Genomic DNA, 27,157 nt, shown 5'->3' with positions numbered 1-27,157 from the left:
GGGTCCGGAGTAGACATCCAGCCAGGCCTGGAAAGAGACAGCAGGTTTGGTGTACCCATCTGTATGATGTTTATGTCTCACATGGGGAAGAGAGAGAGAGAGAGGGGGGGGGGGGAGGGAAGGAGGGAGGGAGGGAGAAACTATCTATATGGTAGAAGTGCCAGGTTGTCCTTGTTAGTCCTTTCTAAGGGACTCTGACACTAGTTTGACAAGTGTCCTTCCTTCAGGACAGCACCATCTACAAGATAAGGGTAGGGTGATGTGACCTATGTGGCACAGAGAAAATGCACTGGCCTGACGACGGACTTTCTGTGTTGTTTTAGAAGCACCTTTAGTCATTTGTCCAACAAATGTCCCATGAAGAATGAGCCTGCTATGTGTAGGTGTGCTCGTGAATGACCACGGAAATGTGCAGCCATGGCCAGACACTTCTCGCCGATGCTTTGTAAGAACAGCAAATGGGTGGGCTGAGTGAGAGCAAGAGGGCCCATGTAGGGAAGGGACATTTAGGTGAGACCAGAAAGAGGCCAGGGAAAGGGAAAGCACACACTGGTCAGGGCATTTGCAATGGAGCTAGGGAGCCTGCTGAGCCCCTAAATAAGGGCCTCTTGTGTGTAGTGGCTATGAGAACATGCAAGGTAGGTGCTATTGAGTACTTGGACTAGTGGCTATCATTTTTAGAGACTTTACATAATTTGCTGAAAGCCAGGAGGTATCTGTGTGGAGGACAGAGACTTCATAATCATAAACCATGGCTTGCTACGAGTGATGGAGCTCCTGAAACAAGCCTGGCCCAATCATCAGCCCGTATCTCTTGTTGCTTCACTTAAGTAAAAGGGATAATTGGATAGTGTTTCCTAATCCATGTAACACAGTAGCAGGTTAGAATCAGACCACCTAACCCCTTAACCCATTGCTCAGCAGACCGGTGTCCAGTACCATACCACACACACTGACAAAAAGCCAGGGTCCGCCTCAGGGGTCTAATGCCCCTCTCTCTCTCTCTTCCCCCTCCCTCCCCTGCCCCCAGTTCTGTGTGTGATTCTGTATCTGCCTCACTCTCTATCTCTATTTGTGTGCGTGCGTGAGTCTGTCTGTCTGTCTGTCTGTCTGTCTGTCTGTCTGTCTGTCTCTGCTGGAGAATGAAACCCAATGACCCACATGCTAGGCCTTTCACTTTGATTTCCTTGGAAACTCTTTAGACCATAGGCATCGGTCTCGGGTCTGGTCAGAGAAAGCAGGCCACTCTTAATTCTGTACCAGCGAAGCAACACAAAAAATGTGCTCGGTCTGGTTTTGCTCTTCTTCAAATCTCTAGAGGACCAAGTGCCGTCTTTGTTATTAGTTTGGCTTTTTGGAAAACCGTCTCACTGGGAAGTGACTTCTGTGTCTGGTTAGGAGGCACCGTGTTGTCTGAGGGGTGCTTCAATGTGCACTGCCTTGTTGGGGTAAAGTGAGTTATTCTTCCTGTACCGCTTGTCTTCAGACCTAAGGTTCACTTGCACATGTGGAGGTCACCTCTGGTGTGAGTCACTGTATACAGAGAGGCTGATCTGCACTTCACAGTGGAGGGCGCAAAGGGCTCAGACAGCTAATGAGTAACAGAGCTGGGTGGTCAAGTCTGACGCTTCAGTTCCAAGCCAACATTGGGGCTTCCGGCCAGTCTTCCTGCTTGAAATCAGGTGATTGTCACATGTGTGGCAGAGTGGGAGGTGGAGCCTGTAGGAGCCATTCCAGGCCAGTTTCTCAACTTTAGGGTCTCCTATTATGTCACCAATGCCAGGGCCGCAGCTGTGCATGTCACTGGTCTTACAGCTGTGCCTTCCAAATGCCATCCCTACAAGTACCTTTGTCCTTTCTCCTCTGAGTGAGCTCCTGCAAGCAGGTGGTGGTGCCCCAATGCTAGACTCTGTGTTCCTTGTCCATCTGAACTAACTCATTTGCAGAATTGGGTCTTTAATTTTGGAAACAGAAAACCATAAATAATTAGTACTGATGAGGAGGCTGGAGGTCAGAGACAGGGGGCGGGGGACATGGCCTCTCCCCACTTTTATGCAGAAATTGCACTTTGCTTCAGAAGGGAGACACTTGAGATTAGGCATTTCTGGGTGGCACATTTCTCAGGTGTGCAGACCTCGCTTCTGCTTTGTGAAGTTTTCTGGGCTGAGTTTCAGATGCTCGGAGCGTCCTGCCTGGCATGTCTGAGCAGTCATGGTCCAAGGCTGAATGCCTTATGTTTTGTCTTTGCTTTGCATTTTATTTCTTTCTCTTCTGAATGAAAAAGTACATATCCTTTGTCTTTTCTGGATGCAATAAAATTCCAAAATTATGTCAGACCCATGTTCTCATGGAGCTGTGAGACCAGAGCAGCTGGGAGTAAGCAGGGGTCGGGAAGACTTGTTAGGGCCAACATTGACCCTTTCCAAGGGTCATTAGGAGGCACATAGCCATGTTCAGGGATGATGAGAAGCCCTGAACCAACTGCTGGGCAACATTTTGTCAACAGCAGGCCTGGCCCCAAGATGCCCTGAGATATACTGTGCCATCCTCCCAATTGGGGAGCGAGGATTCCAGCCTGCCCTCTCCTTAGAACTAAGCGTGTTACAAACCTAACATTTCATACCTGAATCCTGACTCCAGCCCCTCCCCAGACTTCTCATCTGCAGTCAGATACGAACTGCAAAGGCCCTGAAGCCCCATCACTAGTTGGTCAGAAACATTAATTACGGTTATAGTTTAGTTTACAATGGGCTGCAAATTATTCCTGCTGTAGCGATTTTTATCGAATGTCAGGGTGCATTATTCCACATAGCTTCTGGAGAGACACCGCTTCTCTTCCATGACAAACACCTATTAAGCACTCAGCACAGACTCTTCCTTACAGCCCATGGCCTGGCTCTCGGGGAAGGCAGACGTAGCTCTGCAAATGGTGAATTGTACATGAGGATTATAGTTTTATTGCCTATACAATCGAAGTATTCGGACTCCTGCCTCCATCTGAGCTGGATAAAGAAGCAATTCTCCTCGTTGGGGGAAAAAAAGCACAGTACGCTATTGTAATCTAAGAAACAGGCACTATTTATGTATTGGAAAGCCTTGCTCTCAGTAGGGCTAACAGTCTTTTGGGCCAGAAGCTACTATGTTTGCAGCTGTAGAAAGAGAGCTGTAGAAGTCACAAGTAATGAGATGCTAGGGGACTGGGGACAGATGGTTGTGATACCGAGGGAGGCTCCCTCCTGCAGCTGCCCGGTCAGTTCAGCAAGCACGACTCATAGGTGGGCACCATGTACTTGATGTTGATGAAGGCGTCCTCTCCTCCGTAGCGCTCGAAGGCTTCTAGGGTCTCCTGGATCAGGTCGCCAATGTTCTCCCTCTTCTGCTGGCTGTAGTCGATGCCATCACCGGAGTTCACTGGTTCAGGCAAATAAACAAAGAGGCAGTTATTTCTCTGCAGCGTCCCCAGGGCCCCACCCCACAGGCCAGGCATTTCCTGAGAGCCTGTTTGGAGATACTGACAGGCAACACTTTCACCTTAGCTTGCTGAAATTTAAGCTTTCATTTGTGGCAACCCCACAAAAATACCATGTTGTGTATGATGGTGATGCCATGCCTGAGATCCTAGCATCACCAAGCTGAGGCAGGAGGACCACTATGAGCTTGAGGCTAGCCTGGGCTACATAAGAAGAGCCCATCTTCTTAAAAGCACCAACCAACCAATGGACCTCATTAAACAAATGAGGAGAATAACAAAACTCAAACCCAGGGAAGAGCTAGTGAAAATTAATCTAAAATGGGCACGTGTGAAAGACTCATGGGACAAGCCCCCTTTTCCAGGCAGCAGGCCCTTTTGTCCACATCACAGGCACAGCAGAGGAACTGTCTGTGGTTAGACCAGACAGGTAGCCCCACGTAGCTCTCAGGAGGTTGGCTGGAGAAGGATGGGCTCAGCTTAGAGCTGTGACCCATTGAAGCTCTGTATATGTGGCGAGTCTCGAGGGTTGGGGACCACAGGGTGCTGGGGTTAATCCCAGAACTTTGCTGTGGCTGCTACTGAGTGACATAGGACATTTGGCAGTTTGTCTTAGGGTCGAGGTATGCCAGGGAACTATTGCCACCAGCTCTGGAACTTGCAAGTCCAGGGAGTCCCCACTGCAGCCCTTCTGCAGGCTGCATCTGACCACTGCGCCTGCCTTGCTGGCACAGGAAGGTCTTGAGTCCTAGGAGGCCTTGGCAAGTCTCCCACTCAGAAAACTTGGGCTGCAGCTACTGGGACAAAAGGATATGTAGCCCTGGCAGCACCTAGACTGTAGGATATGTGGAGGAACCCCAGTTCTGACAGAGCTGCACCCTTTGTGAACCTTCTAGACTCCAACATTATCATGGTTTCTGTCTACAGAGTCATTAACATGCTTGTTGTTGAATCTACAGATTTCTGAGGGCTTTAGTGTCCCTGTCTCCAGAAGGGAGACATTTTGGAGAAGTTGCACACATTGCCTGGTGACACAGGAAATGGCGACAAGTTGGACTTCTAGGAGACAGAGGGATGAGGAGATGAGCGAGGGCCAGAGGGTGCGCTGGGCCAGGGAACACATCACATCCTGAAGCCATTCACCATGTAGAGGACGGTTTACTTTGCTCATACCTCAGGTAAATTTCAAATGTTTGCCACACTTTATGTAAAAATGGTGGAGATTAAATTGGAGCTTCAGACTCCCTTTCCCCAGTTATTCTGGGGTATTTCAAAAGGATCAGGTAATGGTTCAGATTGGAGCAAAGATAACAATCAGGACCCCACACAGCACAGACAGGCACGACTTTCATCTGAGGGTTTTCCAGAAACTTCTTAGAGAAATAGGACTGTCTGAGATAATACAGAAAACAAAACAAAACAAAACAAAAAAAAAAAAACAAAAACAAAAACAAAAAACCCAAAACTGTCATTGTGACCAGTTTGCTTGGTAAGAGTGAAGGCAGGTATAAATACGGCAAAGTTGTAAAAGTGGAGTCTCAAAGCTGTGACACATATTAATTTATTCTATAAGGTGAACTCACAAAGGTTTGCAATACTGTAATTAGGGGACTTTTCTCCCCATGGTGGATAACTTGTGTAATGGATTTCAGTCCATTTAAAGTTTGACTCACCAAGTGGCTGGTTATTCAAAATGTCAAACACACGGAACACATCCATGACATTGCTCAAAACTGTATTTATCATGTGGAGAGAATATTTACCACCAAGAGAGAAGCATGGTAAAGACTCTTGTCATATTTTTGTAAAAAGCATAAATATCAATTTAAAAAACCCACAGGTAAATACATGCTTAAGCAAACAGACTACCATCATCTTCATCACTAAAGACTGGCATAGTACACTCTAAAAGGAGAGGGTACTGTTAGGAATGGCCACACCAGGGAGAATGTGGGGACTCTGCCAAGAGGAGGGGGTCCTTGAGTTGAAACTGTGAGATGCTTGGGTTTGGCAGGGTGGGTATGACTGCTGTTGGTGGAGGAGTGAGAGGAAAAAAAGGTATTCAGAAACAAAGAAGAGGGACAGGAAGTCAGGTAACAATAGAGTCAGGCCAAGCCACAAGAGAGCAGATGCTGTGAGCTAAGGTTGCCGGCTAAGTGCCATTCTTAGGAATGAGGCCGGTATCCCAGGAGTCCACCTGGAGTGAAAGGTGTCCCAGGAGGTCTTGGACTAATCTCTGTGTTGTCCTTCTCCCAAAGGACATTCCTTGTAGGTACCGGCCCATGATTTTTCCTATAATTAGTGATCTCTCACACAGTTAGGGAGAAATAGGCAGGCTCTGCTTGCCTTGGACAGTTGAACCTGCAGCACTTCCTGACCCACAGGCACCTGGGAAATCAAATTGGTGATGCTGGGCCGTGACAGCTTTGATGCAATTCCTTTTAGACAAAGATTCGTGTATTAATCACTGGTAAATAGCGCCTTTTGTTGTGCCCAAAAGGTCAAAGACTGAATGGGTCACAGGACAGGCACATTTTCCCAGTGTAGCTGAGGGGGTTTGGGAAGTCTGTACAATGGAGAACTCAACACACCCAAGGCTTCACTCCCTTTCAGAACTCAACAGTGACAAGCAACGCTTTATTCCACATTCTTACTTTTTCAAAACTATTTAGCTGTGGGAGTAGGCTCTGTGGCTTTGTTTGTGTCTAACTATACCAACCCCAACGATAAAAAGAACAGGGCAGAGAAGCAGGGAGTTGGATTTGTACTGTTCTGTGGCTACAGAGCATGTATCATGGGGGGCAGACAGAGACAGAAATGCTGAACAAAAACCTTGTGCCTTGTTCGGCATGTTGTAATGATGCCGATTGGGGCAGGCTAATGGCAGGCTGATGTCACGCTTCGCTGACAGGCAGCTGGGGGTGCAATCTCCATTTTGAAACTTGCACTGTTCTCTCGGTGTCTTGAGGAGCAGGAGTCGAGGTGACTCACTCCAGCTCCCCGCTTTAAATGCAGACAATGCCGCTGGAAAAAATGTGTTTGTGAGAATACGACACCTAAAATAACAACAGCAGCATCAACCAGGTGGTTGTTTACAACTGTCAGCTCTGATTAGGAGCTGACATTACTATTTAGGAAATGGAGAGCCTACTTTGTGTTCAGAAGGGTAGGAAGACATTGATGATGAAAAAGATACATTTTATTTATAATCAAGTGAATGGGACTTATGTGGAGGGGCAAGGCAGATTTGTGCCCCGTAAGAACGACATTCAGAGAGCTGAACGAGGGAGAGGGGCTGTTCTTAGAGATGCTGGGATGCAGGAGTTGGGCAACAGCCTCCCAGAGACAGCTCCCAGTCCCGAGCTATTTAAACTCCATTTAGAACTTTGGATGATGAATCTTCTCTGATTATCGGAGAGACCTGCTTCATAAACACATTCAAACTGCTTTCCTGTCTAATCCCTTTGAGATGGCTCCAACCCATCTGCTACTTCCTGGTCTTGTTCAGGTCACGGCAAGATGTGTATACGTCCTATCTGCCCGCTGATGGCATCTTCCTGGTGCAGAGGCTCAGCTCATGCCTGTCACTAGGGCCATGGCAAAGGGCAGTTACATAAGACACATTTACGTTTCACACAGATATCTGCGGCTTGGTGGACACTGGCCAACAGAAGACAGAGATCATGTAGAATTTTGATAAAACATCCCCACTGCGGTTTCAATTTCTAGACTGCGGAAGCCCAGTCTTCCCTTTTATTTAGTTACTACTGCTACAAAAAGAAGGAGCACAGTCAGAGGGGAGGGAAGCAGAAAGCCAGGCCAGTTTAGCTGGAGCAGGCACGCTCGCTTTTCTTAGGACAGGCTTGGGATTAGCTTTGAAGTCTGCTCCTTGGGGCTGAGCCCATCCTTGGCCTTGGCGGGTCTGCAGCTACTGTCACAGGGTGTTCTTTGTGCACAGGAAAAGCTCTGCTGGGCCCTGCAGGATGAAGGGATGAGTGAATACTTCAGGCCCTTGCCTCTGGGGGAGCTCACCAGCTAGGGAAGGAACTCTCTTAGGCTACCTTTCATGCAGAGCAAAGGATCACCACACCCATGGCTCCTGAAGCCCAGCCTTATGGTCAAATGGCCCCTGAGAGAACTCTGGCCCACTTCTCTCAGCTAGGTGCCCGAGGGAATCTTAGGTGAGAGACGGGGAGAGCAATCAGGAATACGTGGATGGTCACCGGGCTCAGAGAACGTTCAACTGAGATTTGGGTTTTTCCCCTTTGAATGCTGGCTTTGGTAATGTTCTTTAATGGTAAGCGGAAAGACAGTCACGGGACCGGTCACAGCCACTGTCACTTGGAAATAAAAGCCTTATTTAAATCACAAGAAATATACAGAAAACAAATACATGCTGGCTTCAGGTCCTTCCCTGACAGAGCAAAGGCTGTGTCTGTTGGCTCTTTCTGACACTGACTAATAAAAAGGCCCATTTTAAGAACGAAGAATCTTTGTTAACTCTGACACATCATGGCCCCTGGCTGCAGTGGCCTGGCCCTCAGGACTAACCAGGACAGGCTCACCGTTGGGGGCAATGTCACTGGTGAGGATGACAAATATGTGCCTGCCACACCTCCACCTCTTGGGCTTGCAATGGCCAAATGGTTTGGGCAATGCCTTAGACGCCCAGGAGAGAGGAGGGGTGAGGATGGTGAGACTCGGTCAAGACACTTGCCCTGATAACATCACATTTGCGGGACAGAAAGCAAGAACCGATTTCCACATCAACCCTCTGGCCTCTGACATCCGCATGTCGTGCCTTTCCCTCTACACATCCAAAAACCAAAACGGAAAGTTAAAAAATAAGTGTAATAAAAATGTTAAAAGAAAACAAGAACGGATCTCTGGATTGGGGTTGGGGGGGCTCTGAGGATGCCTAGACTTTTGTTCCCAGTCTCTCCTCGCCCAGTTTTCTAACTTCTACAAGTCTGTCTTTCTGTAACTCATGGAGCTTAGTAAGAAAAGGGATTGGTACCCCATAGGCCTTGAAGTAACGGAAGTAATCAGCACGTATGCCAGGGATACGGAGTGCAGTGAGCAGGCAGAGCCGAGCTGGCCTTTGCCCTGAACAGCACTGGTTATGGAGGGAAACTGGCTCCCTCACACCAGGGGCTGAATGACAGCAGTAAAGTAGGCTTTGAAATAGAGTGCTGCTGAGCATCATGGTTTGGTGACACCCTCTGTTCCCCTCTGTCGTGCTGGTGTGTGGAAAGCATGCTGTCACAATTAGCCATTTTGCACACAGAGTACTTGAATGTGACCCGAGGCCAAATCCAGACTGAAGCTCTCCCCAGTGAGGGAGCGTCCATCAATATGAAGCAAAGCGCAGAAGCGCCTTTGGACACCCAGGCTGTGGGTACCGGCCGCAGAGCAGCCAGGACTTGTCAGTTGTGGTTGGGTGAGCTTGCTGAAGTAACATGAAGTGGAATTGAAAATACAACCACGGGGGGGGGGGGGGAATGCAATTGTTTCTGGATCAGAAAAGGCACGAGTCTGGCTCTCCATAGAATCAAAGGTCCCTGTGACCTCTCTGGATGTGGTGGCGTACACCTGTAATTCCACGCTAGACTTAGAGGTAGAGGCAGCAGGGCACTGAGTTCAAGGCTGGGCTACGTATAGTAAAATACCAATAAAAAATCCAATAAAATAAAAGCAAAGGAAAAGACTTGTAAGTTCACTATTTTTTATCTGTCTGTCTGTCTGTCTGTCTGGTCTATTATTTATATTTTTATTTATTAAATAAATTTAAACAATATTTATTATTATTATGGCACCAGTCACAGGTAAAGCTGCCTTTCTCCTTGCGTAGCTTGTGGTAATATCACCAGGCGACAAAGTGAGCAGGTAAGCTGGGAAGACTCTATTGTAAATGCCAGTATTGGGTACATTTCTTCTGGACACCTAACAACTGTAGATTTTCTGTTCCACGCTTCTGAGTGGTGCTTTGCTGCAGGCTTGCTGGATTTAACAGTGAGAAGATTGAGAAAGCCAGGATGGCAATTTCCTGTTTGTGATAACTGCTACTTAAGCAGGTATCAGGTTTAGTGAAATAAAACCCACATTTACAAAAGAAATTTATTTAAATGATAACTTCCAATATTAAAAAAATGCCACTAAGAAAATGGAACATTTATGAGTTTAGGAAATGTAGATTTTGAGTCATTTTTCCCTTTCTTTTCAGTTAAAAGTCTCATTGTGTTGCCTAGGATATTTTTTAAAAAATATTTTATTAACTTTTTGAAAATTTCACACAATAAATCCTGACCACACTCAATCCTCCTTCTCTAGCTCCTCTCAGGTCTGCCTCCTTGCCCACCTTCCCTACTTTGTATATTATCAATATTATATACTATATATAAAACATATTTATATATAATATATACAAATATATTCATATATTATATAAAAATATAGAATAATATATAAATAATTTCATGTATATAATATGTAAATACATGTATAATGTATATGTGTGTGTATATATGTATATATATGTATATATTCTTGCATGTAGGGCCATCTACCAGGGACCACGTCTTAAATACTTAAAGAAAACTCCCTCTCTCTCTCTTTCACACACATTCACATGTACACATACACATACACACATATACTGCTCTCTGTTTCTCACACACACTGCTCTTTCCCTCTTTCTCTCTCACCCATACACTCATACGCACATGCACACATGCATTGCTCTCTGTCTGTCTGTCTGTCTGTCTGTCTGTCTCTCTCTCTCTCTCTCTCTCTCTCTCTCTCTCACACACACACACACACACACACACACACACAAACACACATCCATACGCACACGCACAGAGTTAGGAAGAGGACTCTGTGTCTACGTCCTAGCCTCAGCTCCTCATGGGAGTTTGTCCACATTCATCGTCTGAAGTGGACCTTAAATCCAATCAGAGGGTGGTTGGCTAATCCCATGACATTTGTGCCACTATCACACCAGTGGGCGTGCCTTTCCAGACCAATCATTATTGCAGCTTGCAGGATTCACAGCTTCGTTAGATTAAGACTGTTTGTCTCCTCCGGAAACATGCACTGCAACTTTTGGCAGTGTGAAAAACAGTGATCCTTAGAGATGAGCATCCTGATGACTTTCAGCTTGGTTTCTCCATGTTTTATGACTGAAGTATGTGGTGTCCCCAGCTATAGCGTCTTACTGCCAAGTAATAATAGCCTGGGGCCTGTTGGATCCCACGGAGCAAAAACTCCAGAGAGTTAACTATTCTTGCACTGGGCTTTCTTACCTGTTAGCCATTGCTGTCTAGTGAGGAAAGTGCCACGCCCTTATAGGGCAATTTCATCTGAACTCTTTTCTATTTACATGTATGTATTTTTCGGGGCCTCACATTAGTCCATCTTTTTGAAAAAGTCTTCGGTGTCCTGTATTCCCTTCACTACCGCCCTCATTCCCACCTCACTTAACCCTCCCTCCCCTCTATACTAGTACAATCTTCTGCCTTTCTTCTGAAGACTCCCTCCCCCATGTCCCCTAATTATCTCCTGACCTCTCTGGGCATTCCATATGGAGTAGGATTATGCATTAGATATGAAACACACATATCTAAAGACTCAAGCTAATCCACAGATGGAGAAAACGAGTGATGTTTATCTTTCTGAGTCTGGGTTATCTCACTCAGAAGAGCTATTTCCAGCCCCATTCACTGACCTGAGAATTTCTTATTTTCATTTTTTAAATATCTGAATAATATTTTGTTGTTTTTGTGTGCTATATTTTCATTTTCCACTCAGCTGTTGACAGGTATGTAGACTCTCTCTATTTCCTCATGGATGCACATAAGCAAGTGTCGCACTGATAGCATTTAGAGAATTTGGGGAATATACCCAAGAGTTCAGCTGGATTATATGAAAGATCCACTTCTGTCTTTTTGAGGAACGTCCACTCTGATATACAGTTTGTATTCCTACCAGCAGGGACTGTTTTTACCCCTTTCCCACTTCCTTGCCAGCATCTGTAGTTGGAGAAATAATGCCATTCTCAGTAGTAAAAACAGAACAAACAAACATAAACAAGGAAGCACAAGGAAAGCTTTAAGACACTGAAGAAAAGATTACAAAGTTACCAGAAGATGTAATAATTTGCTGCTATACCCCTGCATTGGTAGGATTTCTATAGTGAAGATGATTATTCTGCCAAAAGCAACCACAGATTCAACTCAATCCCCATCAAAATGTGGCACAAGTTTTTCACAGAAACTGAAGAAATAATCTTAGATTTTATATAGAAACACAAAATACACAGGGTAGCCTAAATAATCTTGAGTAATAAAAATTGTGCTAGAGATATCACTGCCCTGGATTTCAAATTATACTACAGAATATATATATATATATCACTATAATATATACTATAATATATATATATATCAATATATATAATATATACATCAATATAATATAATATATATATATATTGTAGTGATGATAAGAGCACGGTACTGGTCTAAAATGAATACAATCATCAATGGAATAGAACTGAGGAGCCATATGTAAGTCCACGTACCTACATCCACCCGATCTTTAATGAGGAAACCATCAGTGCACACTGGAGTAAAAAGAGCATCTTTCAACAAGTGGTGCTGGTCACACTGGGTGGCTGCGTGTAGAGGAATCAAAGTAGGTTGTTATTCCTCATTCTGCACAAAAGTCTACTCCAAATGGATGAGGGGTCCCAGCGTAAGACCCGATACCCGGAATCAACAGAGGGGAACATAGAATGTCCCTCCACTTATAGGCACAGGAAGGGACTCTCTGAGCAGAGCCCCAGTAGCTTAGGCATTAAGAGTCACAAGTGCTGAGTGGGATCTCAGGAAAGCAGAAATCTTCGGTAGGGTTAAGGACACCATCATTCAAGCAAAGAGGCAGCCTGAAGAACGGAAAACAATCTTTCCCAGCTATGTATCTGTATGTGAATAGTGTCTAGAATATTGAAAGAACTGAGCAAAGTAAACTCCAAGAAAACAATCAACCCAATTAAAAAAAGTTGGACATAAAACCAGACAGGATTCTCAAAGGATGAAGTACAAATGGCTGAGAGGTATTCGTAAAAATGCTATCGGGGGATGCCAATAAAAACTACTTCGAGATGTCATCTTATTCTGGTCAAGGAATGGCTACCACTAGCCTCCTGAGTGCAGGGAACACAGAGGGCACATTATCACCATGCCTGCTCCTTCTTCAGTGTCAGCGTGGACCCCTTTATATGAGTAACTTTGTCTGTTCCAGGATGAGGAGATTCCCTTCTTTGAGGTTGGTTAATGAAGGGGGGAAGATATAAGATCTGAAGGTTCGGTGGAAAGGTGGGGAAATGGTCAAGGAACTGGAGCAAAACTCACTTTCCCACATCAAGTAAGGGGAATTGGGGGCTGGAGAGATGGCTCGGTGGTTAAGAGCATTGACTGTTCTTCCAGAGGACCTGAGTTCAATTCCCAGTAGCCATGGTGGCTCACAACCATCTGTAATGAGATCTGACGCCCTCTTCTGGTGTGTCTGAGGACAGATACAATGTGCTTATAATAATAAATGAATAAATCTTTTAAAAAGATTTTCTAAAAAAAGAGGAGTTGGATTTGGAGCAGTGGTTGAGGTTAGATGCTTTTAGAAACTCTCAGAAGTGTTGCCTTGCAGTTTTTTGTTTAAATTATTGATGTTGTTGCTATTATTATTATTATTATTATTATTAGTAGTAGTAGTAGTAGTATTATTATTACCGACATTGAAGAAACTGGTCTTCACCCCCCTAATCATAGTTATGTGTCACCCCATTGGGAATTCCTGGGGTTTTTGTGCCAGACACCACACCCAGGTGCTGTCTTTTCCACAGCCTCTAAATCCTGTTGGAGACTGTACCCTGATGGATGACTCTGCAGTGGATATTTCCAAAGTCTTGGTTTGTGGGTGTGTGAATTAAAGCTGCAACAGTTTTGCAACCACAAACTTTTAATAACTATGGCAGCTGGCAGGCTGGAGATGCCCAAGGGCTTAAATCCTTCAGGCTCCTCAGATCTGGTTGACATTAATGAAATTCACAAGGTCTCTTTCCTCTGAAGAAGGAAGCTTTGAAGCAAACCCTGGGTGCCCAGCTGGGTGTCCCAATCTTCCCCTCTCCTGTGACACTGAAGCTAGACAGCCTACTCCCTGCTTCTCCCTGACATGGGAGCCAGAGAGGAACAGCAGGAGGCTGCAGAGCCCTTGCCCATCCCCCCCCCAGAGCTCCAGGAGGCCTCTTGTGGACTGCACTCATGGAACTGAAATGTTATGGGTGTTGGACAACAGCCAGTTTAATACACAAATCTCCATCCCCTAGACAAAGAATGTTTCTAAATAACTGCCATTTTTCAACGGCAGCATAGGTCTTCTTCTCTAAGTTCTGGAGTACGGGAGGAGGCACTGGGCCCAAGGAACAATTCCTCGGTAACTGGGGATGTAGGAAGAATCTGGGTGCAGTAGGGGGAGGGGAAACATGACTAGTATATGTTATATGAAAACTTTTTCAATTAAAAATAGAATAAAATTCTCTGTAACTTAGCAGCTGTTTACTCAGACCTTAGTCGTGGCCCCTGTAGAAGAAAGAGAGGAGCCTCCATCCTCTCAACCTGCTACACCTCTTTATGATACTTCACTATAGCTGTGGACAGGGGCTGCGGAGGGATGGGCCTTCAGCAGACAGCTCCTACCATGCCAGCAGCATGCACTGCTTCAAAGCAACTCACAAATGCCTGCAACACCAAGTTCTAAGTCACGTTCTAAGAAAACTTGAAGGAAACAAATGCTTACCAAATTAATTCCAGTCAGGCAAGAGAACACTGTCAAAATTCAAATTATTTCGTGGCACAGCACCGAACGTCATCTGGGTCCATGATTTCAAGGGTTGTAAGGCTTATTAGTTCTTAGTGTAGCACAACTTTTTCACGTGTCTGGTTGAAAATGATTTGATCAAGACAACAACAACAACAACAACAACAAAGGCATATTAGAGTCTTTATTGATCAATGATTGTTTCGATTTGGATGCCCATACTGAGAAAAAAAAAAAAGGTGAATATTTTGGTTTATCCCTGTCTGGAATAAACATACCAATAGAGTCTGGAGCCAGGGATAGGGGTGGAGTTCAGGTTTTTGAGGTGAGAACTGATCTCTTCGTGATTGGACAACAGGATGCAGTGAGCAGGTACATCAAGAAAGATGCGGAGCATTAGGCATTTTCTACATCTGCTCCCCACTTGCTGTCTGAGGGTGGGAGTTACGTCAGCAAGAGCACAGTGTCTCTTAGGCAGTGTATTGTCTTTTGGGACAACAGCTGTGTGAGCCAAATACTCCCATGATTTTCCTCCAAGGAAGTCTGAGAAGCAATGTCTGAGCAGGTTAGATGATCAACTAAAGTGACATAAGTCACAGGTGACAGTGTGGTACTAAAAGGGAGGGACAGAACAGAACCCTGTTACATGTGAGAAAGATGACAGGAGGGTTTGCAAGAGGGTCTGGGTGTCACTTGTCACTACAGGAGGGCTAAGGGTGCAGAACACTGCCTCCTCAGTACAGCAGGTAGTCAGCCCCATAGAGTAGGCTCCTTGACCCCAGGGAGGTCCCAGGTGAGGACACGCCAGCAGGTACTGGACTTGCTGCGGCGGGATTATCCACAGCATCTCCTATGGTGAGTACTAGCACTTCGTGGCTTCATGCCTGTGAGAGGGGTGGTCTTGCTCCCTTTACTTCCTCATGAGTGGATGACAAAACCAGAGGTTTCAAGGACTTTTTCCAGTGCTGAGGATCTGCATTAAATATGTGGGGAATTGTAGTGTTAGTTTCACATTTAATCTTCTCATCCTTATGAGCACTCATTAGGGTTTGTGCATCTTAGTTATGGCCTACAGATGAGGGACATCTGGGGCTTTGGTGTAAATGGGAGAGATTATTTCTGCTCAGCAGAGGTTTACCTAGGGGACCAGGTGGGTAGCTGAGAAGAAGGAACCTTCTAAGGAGCTACCTGTGCTTTCAATTGCTTTCAAATCAAACAGAAAGCCAAAGCAAGGCCTCAGTGTTGAAGAACTTTCTCAATCAACATTCAGGGTTTCCACTTTTCATGGAGATGGGGAGGTTGTGGCCTTCCTGTGAGACTCTCAACTGGGACCTCCATGCTATGTGGAACCCTCGGGTGGAAGGAACATGCCAAAAAAAACCACTGAACGACCTCTCCTTTTCCAAAGGGAAAAATTCGATTATCCCAGTGACTTTGTTAGAAACCTTTGCTCTGAAAAGCAGAAAACATTAGATCTGTGTGGAGCTTGTAATTAATATTTAAGTTTTGCTTGATTAAATTTCTCTCAGTTATTTGGTCATTTCTAATCATCTCGATAGAGACTAAAACAAATAAATTTTTGTTTGAAAGAACTTACGGAAGGTTGTTCAGGAATGATGTGAAGTTGCTGGGATAATTTTAGCTGTTTATGGACTGATGCTGGGGACTGTCTAGGTGAGCCTGCACAGCAGAGGTTAGCACCACCTCCCTTTTCTACACAACACCACAACACAACCACCGCTTCTTACTCTTGTGGTTCTGTTTTCTTTTCTGTAACTCGGGCTTTTTAAAATATGTTATCTTCAAGTCCAGCAGTAGTCCGAGTTCTCCATAATTTGATTTTACGTGGTATGGACCCTAGGGTATGACATAGGGCTGGACAAACAGCTTAGTTGGTAAAGTACATCGTTTAAGCATGAGGACCAAAGTATATCCCCGCCCTCCGCACCATGCAGAACCCATACAAAAGAGCCTGGTATGGTGGCATGCTCTTGCAGTTCCAGCATTGGGGAGACAGAGATGGGTGGATCTCTGAGGCTCATCAGCCAGCTAGCCTACTTTGTGATTCCCCAGGCCCCTGAGAGAGCCTGTCCCTAAAAGAGTAAAAAGCAAAAAGGAAGACAGAATGGAACTGGGTAGTTGTCCTTGGGTTTCCATGTATGTGTGAACATGTGTGCACACACAGACAACTACACGAAGAAAAAGCTTTCATGTGCATAATGAGTTCAGCTCCCAAATGATCTTGTACCCGGTATAACGGTGCCGCGTGAGGGAATCTGCCTCCAGGGCACAAAGCCCAGAGCTAAAGACTTGTACAGAGTGATACACGATTTGTTCTACTTTTAAAACTTAAATAGATGCACTCTGTGAATGTGCTGGCATGAAGAAGCCATGTAGGGCTGCCCCAGCCTTTCTCTGGGTCCAGGTGTGTGGGTTGCACCTCAGCTTGCCTGAAGAATCTACTCTTTGAAAGTTCTGGGATGAATTTATGAGTATGAAGTTTGAATAGATTTCCAAGCCATTAGTCAGAAACTTTATAGAGTGGGAATATTTCTCATCAAATGAGCTCAATTAATGCAAACAATCATATATTTAATGAATAAATCAGAGCAATCTACTGTGCCAAACTGAGCTAAGTGCTGTAAGAGGGACAGAGCTAACACCCTCTAGCCGTTCCTAAGTGTCGCTGTTAAAAATAACCTTGAACTCTCTTTCAAAGCTCCGCCGGTCAACTTTTATCAGCTTCCACGCTGGCGAGTTAAATGTGGCAAGAAACATTCACCAAGTGTCTCAAGACAGAAGCCTGGGCTTGCATAGCAACGATCTCACAAGTGTCCAGAGTTTTTTCAAGTCCAATCAAAACTCCTTAAGGACACACACACACACACACACACATACACACACACATACACACACACAGAGAGGGAGGGAGGGAGGAGAGAGAGAGAGAGAGAGAGAGAGAGAGAGAGAGAGAGAGAGAGAGAGAGAGACAGAGACAGAGACAGAGACAGAGAGGGAGGGAGACTGACTGTAGAGGAAAATTAATATGTGACCATGTAATTTGCCATAGCAAAACTGAGTTTGTACAAGAGTAGACGCCAGAACTTGTTGGAAGTCCTGATAAGTGGAACATGCTGACACTTGAGTCTTTTGAATAAAAAATGTTTGTTTGCCTGAATTACATTTGTATCTCCTGAAATTCTTGAGTTTAGCATACCTGGTTGCTTTTTTTTTTCCCCCTGAATCAGGACCCTGTCTAGATGGGTGGGGACAAAGACAGTATGGAAACAAAGTGATGGTTTGGGGATGGTTGAGAGGATGCAGGTGGACTTGTTGATCCTGCATAGCTGCTACCCAGTTGCTCTGACGGAATCAGCCCTGGTACCATACCCAGCGGATAATGATAAATACGAGTCTGAATGCTGTGTCTCTAGTGCTATGAAAACCCACTGAAACACATCGGTCATTATAATTGCGCATACACTACTATTCCTATATTGCGGCAGACTAACCACAATGTAACACTCCTCTTGGATGAGCAGGGAGAGACCCCAGTGAGCACCATGTAGTCTACATTTTGCCCTAGTGTTTGATATAAAAAGGCTCATTGCACAACTTCAGGGGTTGCAGTGATGTTAAAACATGATGGTGGGATCTCTGGGTCACGGGCAGAGTCGAGAGCTGTGGGGTCAGTTTGGCCTTGGACACGTGTGATCCCTGCAGGATGCCCCGTCACTGAGCTGCAGTTTTGGCCAGCCCAGGTAGTCATGGTTCCCGGCTGTGGGACTCCGTGTGTCAACAGGTTTTAGCTTAAGCTTATGCTCACTAACTTCACCCTCCTCCTGCAGACGCTCGGCAGTCCTGGTGTCTAAGTGCACTCAGTTCTTGCTTTCCCACCTGCGGCAGGATTAGCTAGATGAAGGTGGATAGCTCTCTCATACTTTGCTACCGTTATTTAATCTATTGTTGGTTCACTGTGAAAGTCATAGTCCTAGCAAATCAGTGGGAAAATTGTGGGGTTTGTTTTGTCATGACCATTCGGATCTTATGGCATTCCTGTGGGGCTTAACGCTTGCAAGACAATTCCCCTTTTTATTGTTTTGAGGAGGGAAAGCTAAGTGGTAGTTAATATTCATACTGTAAGTCTAATTTTATATAAGACAATGAGATGTGTTAGAGGAGAGGGACCTTGGCTGATGCAGACAAGAGGGAGGGATGTCTAGGTGGGAAGGGTTTGAGCTTGAGTCTCTGTCCCATCTCTAGGATGAGGTCAACCTGGGAAGATTTCTCCTACTTCCTATAGCACCATAAAGATGTCTGCCCGTGGCTGTCTATTTTCTTGCTGATGGCTCCGAGGATACAGGACTGAATGTTCTGGCAGATGAGCACATCATCTGGGCAGTTAATGTGTCTCATGACCTGTCAAGTCAGATCAGGACAATTATGACCGCCATTAGGATATATGTGGAGACCTGGATTAGGCTCACCAGACTTTTTGGCCTTTTCCTAGAGTTTCTCAACATGGATCTACTGTTCCTCAACAGTCTGTGGCCTCTACCTGAGCTAATTTGCTCAGTCTCAACCTTAGACGCATCTTCACTGAGGATCTCTGTTCCCATATACCTGTTCTGAGACTTCTAAATCAAGGACTTGCTGTACAGTGGTGGCTCCTTAGGTCTGGACCACTTGTTTGCGTTTTTACAGAGACCCCCACCTCCCAACTCAGAGAGCTAGTGCTATTGAGTGCTGGTGGTAGAGTCCTGGGCATCTAGACAGTCTCGTATAGGAAACCTTGTCGGACAACAACAACAAGGTTGGCAAGTGGAGCAGCTACTTAGCCGACTAGAGTTGTAAGGAGAAAAGTTGGGTGGTAGATTTGCTGTCACCCCCAGAGGCCAGGAAGTTTCCTGTCTATAATTGCTATCTTCTGGGCCTACCTTGTGCAATCCATTGTCTTCAGTTAAGACTTTGGGGGTATCTCTAGACAGCACTGATTCTGAACGCATAGACACTATTGTTACTCTGACTGATGTGAAAAGTGTTAATTTGTAAAAACATATATGATCCTAGAACTGAAGTTGATGCAGCCTGTGTTGGCGTGTGTATGGTAATATGTAGGTGCACTCGGAGATACAAATTACCTAGGACTAGCTCCTCTGACCTGAAGGAAGCAGGAGCTGAAGTCAAGAAGTCCGAAAGAAGAGGCAGGAGAGTAGATGTGGGAAGCTGAACTTGGATGGGGTCAGAGTTGAGGCTCACCAGTAGCTGGAGAGACTAAAGTCTGCTATCCATCTTCTGGCAAGGAACAGTGCAGACAGCTCTGACACAAGCCTCCACATAAATCCATGCCAACGACCTTAGCCTCAGCGTGACCTCTGGTGGGGACAGACTTCAGCTGGTGTCCTTTTAAAGCATTCATGGGCACAGATGGCTGTACAGTGATTTGTTTGGAGGGCTGGCAATAAATGTGCCCACAACCTTAGAGCTAACAGGGGAGCGGGGAATGTATATGTTATTGTATGAAGCAAGGCTTTGGAACAGGGAGAGACACGAGAGTAGAATCCAAAATTCAAAATACGGTACAAGGCATTCAGAATTTCTGATTGGTGCAGGGACATCAGAACCAAAGTCAGATCAATAACTGATACGGCCATTCAGTGAACTATGCTGGATGTAATTATTTAGATGGAGGGGCCATTCAGTACAAGTGGTCTTTGGTTCAGAATCATCTCTCCTTTCTTTCTCTTTATTTCCTTGTATGTCTTAGAACCTGTTAGCAAACGTGTGATGGACAGAGATAAAACAGGCGGTTTACAGGTCCGTGTGAACCGCGTTCCTGCTGGCAGGTCTAATTACTAGCCTATTTGAGAGATCGTGGTACAATAAAGTGGGAGAAAACCACCTGCAGGCTGCTGTGTGTCACTACCTGGCCCGGCCATTACCCTAAAACTGAGTCTGTCAAGGGAATATCCATTCAGCCTCCTCCTGCGGGCTACAGAATGGGGGCCTCAAACAAGCTCGACACAGAAGCCAATGGAGAATAAAGCCACTCCAACCCTTAAGTACCTTTAAGCCCTCTTACAATTGTTTTTTTGGCTAGAGAGCTCAATCGGCTTACTTTTTAATCAGTTCTACTGTTCTCTTAAAGAACCTGACAGCTATAAGATGACGAATTAGAAGCTCCGTGGCGCATTAGGCTGTGGCATCTGGGTTTCCCGCGGGGTGGAGGTGGAATACCACCGGAAGAGGCTTCTACAGGTATCTTCCTGTCTTGGTGGCTTACAGCTGGAAAGGAAGGTTCCAGAGCAATGACCGGTGCTGTTGGGAGGAAGGAAGGCCAGAGGCTGTGTAGTAGAGGATGGAGACTAAGAAACTAACTGCGGGTCAGTGTCCTGCTCAGAAGAAAAGAGGGGGATGGAGGGAGGGGGAGGGGGAGAGGGAAACAGCAGAGACAGAGAGAGATACAGAGGAAGAGAAAACACTGCTGGGCTTTGTTGAGCCAACTGTTATGATTGGCAGAAAGTTCAGGACACTCAGCTACAGGCATGTACGCTTCGGGAGCCTGAACCGACCCTCTGGGAAGAGAAGGTGCCAGGCATGAGTCTTAGAGACTTCATTATGTCTGTGGGCCTGGCAGTGAAGACAGTGATGACAGAGACAGCAGGAACCTGTGTCAGAGCGCTGGCTGGGGGCAGGAAGAGTGGCTGAGCACATATCCGGGTTTGCTGCAGAGGGTTCTTACAAGTCAGCACTGGGGTCCTCACATGTGGCTGCTAGGAAGATGAGCTAACACTGGTTCCCAAGCTCCACAGCTGCTGGGGTTCTCCTCCCTTCTGGGCCCTAATGAGGTTGTTCTGAGAGGTTTGCACTCATTATTTATCCAAACAGACCCACTCTGCAGATGGGCAACTGTGAGAGACGGGTTTGGACCAAAGACTGCGAGGTTCCCATCTCTCCTGCTTTCATGCCCAGGGAGCCCAAGGTTAGTGTGCCACGGAAGGTCTTTCCAACAGACGCTTCGTCCCTGTGCACTACGGGCTGCTCCACAGATCTGGGTGCACGGCATTCTTCCTTCTGTACTCCGGAAGGAAGGAAACGGAGAGCAAACAGGGCCAAACTAAAAAACAAAACCACTGAAAGTGAAATGCTGGTAGGTTTTTTTTTGTTTGCTTGCTGTAAAAATATGCACGGGCCCTGCAGCAGTTACAGAGGCTCATGTTGCTTTACATTGAATTGAACGGCACTGCCTGTACTCAGTCACGTTTGACTTATAAATCTGACCTAAACTTTAATTCTTACAATGTATCAGGCACCGTGCATTTCCCTATTTAGTCTCCCTTTCTTTCTCTCTTAAATAAGACAAGTCCAAGCACGGGTATGAGTTTCAAACCCTTTTAAAGGGGTTATTATTTATTTATTTATTTTGAAGTGTGTGTGTGTGTGTGTGTGTGTGTGTGTGTGTGTGTACTCTTGGTCATACATAAGTGCTTGTCTGGAGTTACAGGCAGATGTGCGCTGCCTCACGTGGGTGCTGGCAACAAAACCTGTGCTCTTAGTGGGAGAGCCATTTCTCCAGCTCCATTAATTTTAATTCTAATTTATCCCCCTCAGGTTCTCCGAGGGCATAAGCTACTTCTCCTGTCTTGCAGGGGAGGAGTGTCCAGAAGGGAAATGTCAGGTCTGACTGGCGAGTTTGTACTGTGATTTGCCATATGCAACAACAAATTCTTTGTGGGTATTTTTACCCATTTGCTTCTCATGCTTACACATAATAATATAGGATGATAAAGTCAATTAAATGATGATAGGGATGCCATGTTAGGGCCAGCAAGGTAGTTGGAAGGGTAAGAGGCACTTGCTGTTAAGCCTGATGACCTGGCATTGATGCCTGCGGCCCAGTGGTGGAAGGAGAGAAGTGGACCCTTGTCACCCCTGCCACAGATGTATGTGCCATACACACTCGATAAATTTAAAAAGTAATCTTGTAGTCTAGACATCTTATTCAACTAAATGATAATCTGAGTCCCATCAATCACACTTGGCTTCTGACTTGTCTATGAAATTAATTACCAATTAATAACTATTTTTGTAACCTGGAGTCACTGCTAATTGAAATGTCAAAATAGGAATGACTATCACAAAATTTATTGCAAAAGAAAGCAAAAAAAAAAAAAAAAAAAAAAAAAAAAAAACCTGTTCCTTAAAGAAATTTCTTTACATTCCAGTCTTTTCCCAGTGGTTTTCTTTTTGCTTGAGTTACCATTTTACACTTGAGTAAATCCATGGCTGGCACTGAAGACCCTGCTCTCACTGACAGATTCAAATATAAATTTTGTGGCTTTTTGGGTAATATTTCTTGCTTTTACACAAAAATTATTTGTCTCTAGGTACCATCAAGACTAAGTCTACAGATTCCCCCACCCAAACATAATATGCTTTTTAATGGTTTTATAAAAATATTTCCGTAGGGGATACAGGATAATATTATGGTGACATAATTTGTTTTACTGTGTGCAATTTCATATAAACATATATAAGGCAATATTATAGCAGATTAACTTTCTTATATGAGATTAAATTCTCATTAATATATTTTTAATGTTTTATGAAAATATTTTTAATACTAGAAAGTACAATTTCTTCATCTATTTTCCCCCAATTGCATTTTTCCCTTAGATCATTTTCATTAAGATGTGTTTGGTTTCCTAACCCCAATTTTTTTCCTTAAAGAAATAATTGGGTCATTTTCTGTAAGGGCTGTTGTAGGTCTTGGACTTGACAGAGTCTCAGCAAAAAACGAACGCTATGGTTGAACCTGAAGATGAGGAGGGTTGGGTGACTTGGATCCTGGACCGGAGCTCAAATGCTGTTAGTCATCTTTTTCATTTACTTGTCTTTTACGGTTTATGTTGGCTATAACCATATGTCCACTGAAGACTTCATATTCAAGTGAGTGACGTTGAATATTCAAGGTCTGTCCTGGTGATGGGACCTGGGTGTTAATCTTGTGGAAAATAGGTCTTCTTAACTTTTAATTCTTTATGTGAAAGTTAAAACTTTTTAGTTAAAAGTCCTGCTCTTCTCATGGGGCAGGGCTTAGGGGACTGGACTGACAGATTACCAAGTCATGTGGTGTAACATGAGTCATGGTGAAACAGTTAATAGCTTGGGGTCTGTGCTGGGAGGTAGAACCATGGTGCCCAGTGGCCATTGCATCAGAAGCAGGTACAGCATTCTGCTATGTAGATGATTGCCTTCTGTGCCTTTAGGCATGCAAATCATTTGTTTGGTTTTTGATTATTAGAGCCAATATGAAGACAAGGCCTGGCTTTGGGCCTCTGGATGCTGCAAATCATTGAAGTAGCATTGGCTGGGGCCCACACTCTGCAAACCTGTTTGCCTCCTGCTTGCTTACACAGGTGCACACATGGCTTATGTGTCTGTGTGCAATACCAATACTACAGTACATGGCAGGAAGGCCCAAGGCACTTCCAGTCAGCCTGAAGTCAATGTTACAACCTCTATGTCATTAACGCCTCCAAAGAACAAGATAGTCACAAGGTCCTCTAGGAGCTTCTTTGCCAGCAAACTGTTTCTTATGTTAGAAGAAAAAAGGAAGCCATTTTCCATCAGATCACTTAAGCAGTCCCTAGGTACACTGGGAAGAGCTAAATAGTAGCACTGTGTTTTATTTTTATATTGGGATAAATTGATACCTGTTTTCATTCTTTTTTTGGGGGGGGGAGGGACCTTAAAGAACATAAGATCAGAGTCTCTTTTTAAGGTGGCCTTGCTTTTTTTATACTGATGACATATATATAAAGAGTAAGTGTGTGTTTGTGTGTGTGCAGGGTGAAGGTTAGTCATGACTAGGTACTGTCAACATTGGGAGCACGAGTTGGCCACGGAGGCCACCACCTTCCACCCTCTCTGCTGTCTTGACTTACCAGCTGAACCTGAGTAGCAAGTCACCCAACCCCCGCAGCCTTCACTGCCTCATAGAGGATATGGGCTCATAACAACTCCCTCCAAGGACTAGTGCAGGGTTGGCTGGAACAGCATCACCTCATGCTGGGCCTCGAGTGAGGGGCTCCCAGTGGACACACTACCATCAGCCTGGCTGCTGTTTATACTTGCACCATGGTGGGTTATTTTGTATAATGATACAGCAGGGCTGAATTAATTACAAGGAAAACATAATGTCCACCTTAGTCTATTCCAAAGGTCATCTTAAATCTTTAGAGACTAATAATACGGAAGAGGAAACACTGAGAAAGCCAAGTGAATGACTATTTACAAGGGAGAACTGAAGTGAAATTAATGTAAGGAACATAAGCATGGTTTGAGTCTCATATAAGCGGATATATAGTGCTTGGAGCATGCTTAAGAAAAGGACGTATAGAATGATACTTCCTGGCTAATTAGATTCTAATGTATCTTCTAATGTCCATCCAAGACAGTAAATTAAAGCAGTGAATCAAAGCATTGGTGAAAATTTGGGACAATAGCAGCCCCTACAACTCCCTGGCCACACAGCAAGTGGTGGTCACTGACACAGAGGAAGTGGTGGTCAGTGAGCCCAGGGAAGACCTTTGCTTCTGCTCACTCAGGACAAATGACAAGGTTCAGTCCTCCACTGTCAGCAACATTTCCCTCTGCAGCTCTAGCATTCTGGCTGGGAGTGGCTAACCTCACTCGATCTCACCTTCTCCAGTGGAGGGGTGGGAATGGCTGACCTCGATCCCACCCTTCTATAGTGGAGGGATGGCTTTTACCATTGGCTTCTAACCATGGCTTGGTGCTCCTGGCTTTTCTTGAGTAAGGTGACTCCTAGTTAATAACACTCCCTAAGGATAATTGTCCAAATTCATATCCACCAAATTCAAGTCATTTTAGCTATCACATGTGACAGATGGATGCTCCTGCCCTACTCTTGAATGATATTTGGGAAACACTCCTTCACAGCTTCTGTGATAACAATTTTTCTCAGGGGGTTGGGAATTGGCCAGAGCTGGGCAGATGGGTAAAATGCTGGCTGAGGAGGCATTAGGCACCACATCCATGGTGGTCTGTGCCTATGACCCCAGCACCAGGGAGGCAGAGACAGGAGTGTCCCGGGCCTTGGGGCCCAGCCAGTTTAGCTGAGTTCCAGGCTGAATGACAGACTCTGTCTCAAAACACAAGGTAGAGAATGAAGGATAGCTAAAGACACCTGGCATTGACCTCTGGCCTCCAGATGTGCATGCTAAGGAAAGCGCACCTGCACACATGTGCACATACCTGCACATATGTGCACACACATACATGCATACACCTCCTCTGTCGGGTTCTTGATTTATTATTTTTTCAGACAATCAAAAATGAGTTTTATGTTAAAATTCCAGAGAAAATGCTTCTGAAATTGATTCGTTGTTGTTGTTTTGGCTGTGTGGAGTTTGTCCTTTTATAGGTTATAACATGCTAACAGCTAAACTCTTCACTGCGCATCTAAGCAGTTTCTCTTACACTCTTTGACAGTGATGTGTCACGGGGAGCTGGCTTCGGGCTGTGCGCCGACACTAACTTGGCCAATGCCCTGACAGGCCTTACCATGCATAGCTGAGGACATCGAGGCAGAGATTATAATGACTTGGGCCAAAATTACAGAGTTGCTGAGATTCAGAGCTACACCCGTGTGAGGGGCATCTGTTTTGCTCCTGCCTGTCCTGTGTCTGCTGTTGGAAACTCTGGGTATGAGACATCTGGGGGGAGGGGGAAAAACACCAGAACAGTCACAAACTCCTTAGCAAGTCAAGCTAATGTCTTTTGACATTGAAGTCCAATGTGACCTAGCAGGCCAATCAGAGGACATTCCCCAATCCTCAGGAATTGGGAATTTTAATTTCATAAGACGAAAATGAAAAGAACAAGTCCTGGCCATTACAACAAACAACAGAGCTCTTTGAAAGATAAACTCTAAATATAAAGGTGATGCAGGTGAAATGTTACTTGAGTAATGGCCTAATCTGATGGAGAGAGGAGAGGTCCAGCCTCTTCAACAGTTGCCTTGCTTTTAAAGAAAGCATCATAGAAATAGTTCCTGTGATGGTGTCCTTATTTTGAAAATCTTCAGCAACCTTCAGAACATACAGGTGTCCCCTCTGTGGCCACTGGGCCATGCACAAGGCCACAGCTGAACCTGAATACACCACAGTTGAAACACAGTACCACTTGCGGTCTTGCTCTACTGTTTCTCTCCATAAAAGAGAAAAGCAGATTTCCTACACTGCTTACATAGGCAGGTATACCATATCCAGTGTTTTTTAAAATATAGCATCTATTGGTTTACCATCTATTAACCACTGATCTACCTTCTGTCTGACTGTCTGTCTTTCTGTCTATCTATCTATCATCTATCTATCTATCTATCTATCTATCGATCGATCGATCTATCTATCGATCTATCTATCTAGTATCTATCTACATGTGTTGTATGGGTTTATGTGCACCACATATATTCCAGGGGCCCACAGAAGCCAGCAGAGGGTGTCTGACTCCCTGTGATCTGAACTTCCCGTCCATGCAGTTGTGAGCTGCTGATTGTGGGTGCTGGGAGCCAAGCCTGGATCCTCCAGAAGAACAATACATCTTAACTTCCGCGTCTTCTCTCCAGCCCTCAGATCCACTTTTCTTAACTCACATAAAAGAATTTCAAATCTCAAAAAAGAATCTTTGTAAGTGATAGTCTGGGTCCGCACTTTGGAAAGTTTGATAAGACAGCGTCGGAACTGGGAAGAGATAGAGAAGAGACAGACCCTGGGGCTGGCTGCCGAG

At 45.0% G+C, this 27,157-nt stretch overlaps 1 protein-coding gene across 1 annotated transcript in view; it reads right to left on the bottom strand.

The window, feature by feature from the left end:
- Positions 1 to 3,250: 3,250 nt before the first annotated feature.
- Positions 3,251 to 27,157, bottom strand: part of PACRG (parkin coregulated) — a gene marked incomplete at both ends in the record, with an annotated part of 454,827 nt that continues 430,920 nt past the window's right edge. The window contains one exon of the mRNA XM_080941761.1: positions 3,251 to 3,411. Coding sequence (XP_080797887.1) covers positions 3,251 to 3,411 — 161 coding nt within the window. The remainder of the gene's footprint in view (positions 3,412 to 27,157) is intronic.

The sequence above is a fragment of the Micromys minutus genome (genome assembly GCF_963924665.1).
Source record: "Micromys minutus genome assembly, chromosome: 30".
NCBI lineage: Eukaryota > Metazoa > Chordata > Mammalia > Rodentia > Muridae > Micromys > Micromys minutus.
The sequence above is the reverse complement of the archived record's forward strand: the minus strand, read 5'-3'. Positions and strand labels throughout refer to the sequence as shown.